The sequence below is a fragment of the Microtus ochrogaster genome, linkage group LG5 (genome assembly GCF_000317375.1).
Source record: "Microtus ochrogaster isolate Prairie Vole_2 linkage group LG5, MicOch1.0, whole genome shotgun sequence".
Taxonomy (NCBI): domain Eukaryota; kingdom Metazoa; phylum Chordata; class Mammalia; order Rodentia; family Cricetidae; genus Microtus; species Microtus ochrogaster.
This window is the reverse complement of record NC_022031.1, coordinates 51490891-51498561: the sequence shown is the minus strand read 5'-3', so window position 1 is coordinate 51498561 and position 7671 is coordinate 51490891. Positions and strand designations below refer to the sequence as shown.

Genomic DNA, 7671 nt, shown 5'->3' with positions numbered 1-7671 from the left:
TATATCTATATCTATATCTATATCTATATCTATATCTATATCTATATCTATATCTATATCTATATCTATATCTATATCTATATCTATCTATATCTATATATCTATCTATATATATATATATCAGTTTGCTCTCCACATGTAAACGTAGTATTATCCTGCTACTTGCTTTATAAGACAAACCACTTGAGGTATTATTTTTGATGAATTTCTAAAAGACTAATTATTGCATCTTCTTCAGCATCCTAAGGAACCTAGAACTAAGCCATCTTGTAATTTGTGTCAGTGTTGTATTCTGATGAGAAATCATGCCATTTTTCTTATTTTTAATTTGAGACTGTAAGAAGGATGAGAGATTATTTTCCTGGTAGTAAACCTAATAACATTTGAATAAATTCCATGCTACCTATTTTTTTTTCTGCTCTTATCCGGAGAATAGTGTAAATGGTTTGATTGTTTTAGCTTTAGTAACTGGAAATGAAAAGGACATAGAAATCTTTTATGCTTCCATTTCCAAAAGAGAGAACGGGACTAGGAGCCTACATTTCGAACACGTGACTTGGTGGACACTGGACTCAGGAAGAGTCTGAAGCTCCGAGGTGCACACACCCTCACACACTCCACTGTGTTAATAGAAAAGGGACCGTGTGATCCTGAGGCAATGGGGACACGTGGCTCCTCAGTGCGCATGGGCCAATCAGCCTAGTCTATTCAGCCAAATCCAGGCCACTGAGAGATCCTGTCTCTGTAGCCAAGGTGGATGAAAAACAGCACCCTAGGTTGACCTCTGGCTTCCCCATGCGCGCACACACCTGTGTGTGCCTGTGCTCTGACACACACAGACCTATGTGCACATATGCATACACAGGAGTGGGGAGCCAGCTGACTTCATTTATATCATACCGCGGGTTCCTTACCCAGCGTAGATTAAGATGCCCTTAAAGCATGCCAGGGGAGTACACATTTACTTTCTTCTTGGACTCTCTACTAAACCGCAGAGGTCTAATTAGTATCTTGGGAGCTTTATGCCAGGTGTTTGTTTTTCCTCTTGCCTAATGAGTGTGTAATTGCCTTCTGGGAGATTAAAAGGCGTGTCAAATGGACAGGAAGTGGCTTCAGCAGGCACTCGGGTGTATCGTTTAGTGCCCTTTGAAGGCATAGTGTTGAGCTGCGTCCTTGCCTGACATTCCATAATTCCTGGGAAGACGGAAAGGGGTGCATGAAGGTCAGAGACCCCAGACAGCACCATAACAACACCCCTTTAGAGTTCAGGATGACAGGCTGCCGTGACTGAAGCACGGGTAGGGTGTGGAGATTTCCAAAAGGAACATCTGTGCAGAGTAGCAACTGAGGCCCCACCCCAGCCCAGGATTTCTTTCTGGGATGCAGTGACCACTGGGGCCCCACCCCACCCCATGATTCCTTTCTGGGATGCAGTGATCAGTGCATGATGGAAGTACGTGAATGCCGACTTTCTGCCATTGAGAGACATTTCATTTAAAAGTAATTTTATCTGATCTGCATGTTTAGCCCCTCTCCGGGGCAGCATTTGGCAGCTTCTTACTCAACAAGGATTTCGAGCTGTAATGATTTCGCCTGTAGAGCAAGAGCTCTCATTGGAAAGTATTTACTAAATTTTGTCTGAGTGTATTCATATTGTCCCCATGATTCTAACAGTAACTGCTGGTTTCTTTTAAGTAAGATCTTACGTAGATACCTTTGGTGCAGGGATCAGTCTTTGCCTACTGCCCTTTCCTTCAGTACAGCCAGCTGGAGACCAAATGCTCACATTTTCCTCAGCAGTGTGGAAAGTGACCTTACTTCAGTAACTACCCAAAGCCACTGTGTTTACATCCGCCCATTCCGGGAATTTCTGCCGATTGTCACAATTTAAATAGTATGTTCAATATGTTTGCATTTCTTCCTCTTTCTCCTCGTCTCTCCCTGATATGATTCTTACCTAAACAGTAAGAGAAAATGAACAAACATTTACATCCTACTTTCCCAACTCAAGTACTTTTTGGTGCAATGATAGATTTATGCCAATATTATTAAATTATATCTTGTGTAATTTGTTTTAAGAGTTATTTTTATGTTTGAATTTTTGGCCATTTGAAAACAATTGTCATGTCTTATGAATTTTATACACCAGGGATTTTGGCTGCATGTGTGCATGTATATATGTATGCGTGGCCATGTGCGTGCACATGTGTGAGTGTGTACATGTGTGTGTGCATGTGTGTGCACATGTGTATGCGTGTGTGCATGTGTATGTGTATGCACAAGCACTTGTGTTTATTAGTCACTTTCCTTGTGATTGTGGTCAAGCTCCTCGTGAGCCTGTGGGGGGCTTTCCTGTAGGGTCCTAAAGATTTTCTCTATACAGCAAAGTTTTTCATACCTTGGGTTTTGTGCTAAAGCAGTGGTTCTCAACCTTCCTGATGCTCTGACCCCTTTAATACAGTTACTCATGTTGTAGTGACCCCAACCATAAAATTATTTTTGCTGTTACTTTATAACTGTAATTTTGCTACTATTATAAATTGTAATGTAAAAGTATGATTAGTAGAAAATTGTAATGTAAAATCCAACATGCAGAATATATGATATACAACCCTGGTGAAAGGGGCATTTGACCCCCAGCGGGGTCACGACCCACAGGTTGAGAATCTCTGTCCTAAAGCTCCCACATCAGAAGCACTGGGGTGTCTGTTCTCTCCACCTTCCACATCTGGTGAGCTTGCTTTTTCTTTATTTCTCCTTTGTGCTTCTAGAGCCTTTCTTTACCTTTAAGATTCCAAAAATCTCATCAAGCTACAGGGAAATTTGACCTACTTTTAACATTGTTCTGTAATTTATATAAACGTAAACCGGTAATGAATGTGTCTTAAGCTGTGGCTTTTCCTTGTGTGAGGCTCTGCCTCTCCAACTCCACCCCAGTCCTTGGATCTCCAGAATAACTAGGTGTTTGTTTTAATCCACACCTCCAATTCCTTCTTGTTGTCGCTGACCCTCTCTATGAATGCTGGGTGGATATCTTACATCTTTTATTTTATTTGGCATTTCTACTCTCTAGGAATTTTGTCGTTTTTTTCTATTTATTTATTCATTTTTGGTTTTTTTTGAGACATCCTTTTTCTGTGTCGTGGCTGTCTTGGAATTCACTGTAGACCTTGCTGACCTAGAACTCACAGAGATCCATCTGCCTCTGTCTCCCAAGTTTTGGGATTAAAGGTGTGCACCACTGTTGCCCAGTTCTACTTCATTCTTTATTTAGAAATTATTTTTTTAGTGTGTTCTGTCTGACAGATACAGTCATGGCTTCCCAAGACAACCATTACTAAAACCACAGGACCTCTGAATAAATGCCCTTAGTTGGCAGAAGGGATTTTTTACAAGTAGTTTTATAGGGGATTTGAAATGAAGATCATAAAGATTCAGGCTTCTTGAAAATGTTCTACTCACAACCCTTTTGTACCTGAAAACTGTTCACATGTCTCTGGGCATGTCTGTTAGGAAGTTTCATGATTGAGAAAATTAAAGTGGGAAGGCGTACCCTAATTGTATGTGCGTGTGGGGAGCCGACATTCCCTAGGCTGGAGTCCTGGAGTGAATACAAAGGAAAAACACAGTTGGCTACAGCATTCTATGCTCCTGCATCTTCCCACTCTACTGACAAGACTTTCTGATAGAGCAGGCCACATCTTCACACCATCACTCAAAAAACGAGCCCTTCCATCCTTGACTTACTTTTGCCAGTAATATTGTTACGGCAATAAAAGAAATAATTAGCACAGTAGTTGTTGTTAATATAATCAGAAAATTTCGAATTCAGGTCACCTCGATGTCTTCGAGAAGAGACTATGCTCCTGTGTTCACAATAAAGGGACTAAATCAATCACTGTGGAACTTGAATTGGATGAAAGAGGAAATGGAAAATAGGAGGGTGATCCGTCAAAAAAATAGATCAAGAAAACAGATACCTTCAAAAGACAGTGGTACTAGACATTACATGAGAAAAACTGAAAAATGAGAGATTATGATGAGTAATTAGAATGTCTCAAGTAAGTATTTTCAAAAGCAGACAGTTCTGGGTAGGTGTGGTCATGGGTGTGGGCCACTGGGATGTAATGGAATAGGTCACTAGAGGTGAAGTCAAGGAAAAGACAGACAAGGAAAGTAGATGAATTACCTAGAATAAGGGCAAGATTTGAGGTGGAATGGAACACTAATGGCCAAGTTCTCTGCTGTGTAGTGAGGGAGACACTCTGGACCGTGCAGAAGATGCCAAGAGATGTAAGACAAGGTGGTGGAGTATGCCTTATTTAATGAAGAGAAGACCCTAGAGGTAACCATACAGCAGTGTATTTGCTTAGTGATTTAGGACTCACAGCAAGAGAAGAGGAAACAGTGTGAAATGTCTTCAGGGACTACTTTCCAATTCTAGAAGTTTCCAGTGAACTGAAGGTCTCAGGAAGAGAGGTTTTTTTTTCCTTTTTCTAGTTTTCCTTTTTGTATTCTTCATTATCTTTTATTTTCTAACTTTGCTTTACTGTTTGCTCAAACCTTTCTGGACTAGAGTGAGAGTGTAAATAGTATGCAAATATACTCCATCTGTTTCTGATTAAAAGAAAAGGAAGGAGTAAGTAAACACATTACAAAGCAGCATCATTCTACACTGGGAGGCATGCGTGGCCTCGAAACTGATTCTATTTTACTTCTTGGGGAGTAGTGTCAGGTATCAGCTGCTTACAGTAAGCCTTCCAAGGGGGAAGAAAGTTCTCAAGCGTCACAGACTAGTAGCTGGATGCTATTCTGGGGATGGAGAGTTCTGGGGGTGGGTTGTGCTGACCACAGGAATGTGGAACAGTACATGCTGGCTTTGACTAAAGAATCTTTGATGCATAGTATGACCTTTGAAATGTTGGGGCTGATGGCCCTTCTGCGAGCTTGTGTTACAAAATGTCTGTCACAGGTCAAAACCACTGTGTGAGGTGAGAAATGCATGCTAATTGGCCAAAGATACCATCCAGAAACTACCTCTGTTACTAAATAACAGGGCAGAGTAAAGTTCAATAGGATAAACACTTCAATTGCAAATTCTGCAAGATTTTTGACTGTTTTGGGTATTTGAAGGAAGTTTGTTGTGTGTGTGTGCATGCCATGTGGCTTTTCTTGAAGACTTCAATGACACACAACCACCAAGTAGAGACCTTGTCATTTATTTGTCTCACCGTCTTTAATCTTGAGTACTAAATAGCCAATATGGCTGTTGGACACTATTCTGGGTCAGATGTCCAGATTCTTTGCTTTTATTGTTTCATTTGAAGATGTTATAGGAGCCTTGTGTTGTCTGTCCGTCTTTATATTTGGATCCGTGGGTTTCATTTATTTATTTATTCATTCATTCATTCATTCTTCTTCTTTCTCAGTTCACAGCCATGAACGAACCACAGTGCTTCTACAACGAGTCTATCGCCTTCTTTTATAACCGGAGTGGGAAATATCTTGCTACAGAATGGAACACAGTGAGCAAGCTGGTAATGGGACTGGGAATCACTGTCTGCGTGTTCATCATGCTGGCCAACCTACTGGTCATGGTGGCAATCTATGTCAACCGTCGCTTCCATTTCCCTATTTATTACTTGATGGCCAACCTGGCTGCTGCAGACTTCTTTGCTGGATTGGCCTACTTCTACCTGATGTTCAACACGGGACCCAATACGCGGAGACTGACTGTTAGCACCTGGCTCCTCCGGCAGGGCCTCATCGACACCAGCCTGACGGCCTCTGTGGCCAACCTGCTGGCTATTGCCATCGAGAGGCACATCACAGTTTTCCGCATGCAGCTCCACACACGGATGAGCAACAGGCGTGTGGTGGTGGTGATTGTGGTCATCTGGACGATGGCCATTGTGATGGGTGCCATACCCAGTGTGGGCTGGAACTGTATCTGTGATATTGATCATTGTTCCAACATGGCACCCCTCTACAGTGACTCCTACTTAGTCTTCTGGGCCATTTTCAACCTGGTAACCTTCGTGGTCATGGTGGTTCTCTATGCGCACATCTTTGGCTATGTTCGCCAGAGGACTATGAGAATGTCTCGGCATAGTTCTGGACCCAGGAGGAATCGGGACACCATGATGAGCCTTCTGAAGACTGTGGTCATTGTGCTTGGTGAGTTGTCTCCTTTATAGAGTCTCAGTGTTGTCATGTAGCCACATTGATTTATGATAATGGTAAACAAGAGTGTGAATATTTACCTGGTATTATAAGAGAACAGGGAAATTTCATTTTGTGAGTCTATGGCAATGTCAGCCTACCATTCTTTCTGCAGTTATAGAATCAGCTAAATACTGGTCTCAGTGCTGTGGTGTAAATGATGAAAGATATAGAAGATTTTTTCTCCCTAGAATACCATAGCATTCAAGGCTCCACACCACCAAAATCAAAACAAACAAAAGCCTCAGCATAACTGGTTTCATTTAGCTTTAAAAGGTTTTTATTAGAGGCCACATCATAAGACTTTTGCCCTGAGGTCTTTGCTTCACAGATGTTCAAATGGATAGTGCTTTATATGATATGGGTACCCTAGATGCTTTCCTACATAGTTATCTATTAGTTCAAGTCTACATGCTGTAGTTATTTTATTTTATTTTTGAGCATTTGATCCATGTAGACAATGAAATATCATCATATGTACCTCCACTTCCTCCTCTGCTTCTCCCTCTATCTCTCCAACAAGCCCCTCCCAATTCATGTCTTTAATTTTGTTTTTTTTTAAATTTTTTGACAATCCATAAGTCCCATGTGCACAGATGTGGGGTATGGGAAACCTACCAGTATTGATTACCTTCCTCCATAAACAATGATTCCTCATCCCCCAGCAACTACCCATGAGCAATAGCTCCTCGGTATGGAGTGGGTCCTGAAGATCATCTACCCATCTGTGCTGGGATGATCTTGGGAACCTTTTGGCTGTCTTGTTCATGTGATGGTCTTGGGTAGGTAATCACTGCACTGTGAGGTCATGATTTAGATAGCTCTGCCGTGTATGGGAGCAGCATTCCTCAGCACTCACCTCTCTCCTCTGGCTCTTACATTCTGTCTCTGTCTGCCTCCTCTTCTGTGATGTTCCCTCAACCTTGGTGGTGGAGATGGGTGTTCTGTTTGGAGCTCAGGATCTCTTTCTCAGCACTGTGACCAGTTCTGCACCTCTCCATTGACTGCTGTCCACTATGAAAAGAAACGTCTAGGGCCAAGGTGGAGAGCAGCCCAGGGCTGTCAGTAGCAGAAGCTGGGAAGACTCTCTATAATTCTTAACAAATTGTAGGCAAATAGTCCAAGGTTTTATAGAAATCTATGGAAGAAATCTTTAGGAAAATTAGTTTTGCAAAATTAAATTTCTCTTCATATTAATAGACATTATCTCACAGTTCAAGATAAAAATTATGATGTTCCTTCTATAAACTCAAATAATCTTTTTGTTGTTGATCTAAAAAATTAAAGTATAATTATAACATTTCTTCTTCCCTTTCCTCTTTCCTCTCTGCAATCTGTCCCATGATCCTCTCCATATCTATCTATCTATCTATCTATCTATCTATCTATCTATCTATCTATCTATCTATCATCTATCTATCTATCTATCTATCATCTATCTATCTATCT

The 7671-nt window shown here is 41.2% G+C and overlaps 1 protein-coding gene across 4 annotated transcripts in view; it reads left to right on the top strand.

Moving 5' to 3' along the window:
- Positions 1-7671, top strand: part of Lpar1 (lysophosphatidic acid receptor 1) — a 115560-nt gene that overhangs the window by 59954 nt on the left and 47935 nt on the right. For all 4 annotated transcript variants that reach the window (XM_026786779.1, XM_026786780.1, XM_005362225.2 and 1 more), the window contains one exon: positions 5430-6177. In XM_026786779.1, coding sequence (XP_026642580.1) covers positions 5430-6177 — 748 coding nt within the window. The remainder of the gene's footprint in view (positions 1-5429; positions 6178-7671) is intronic.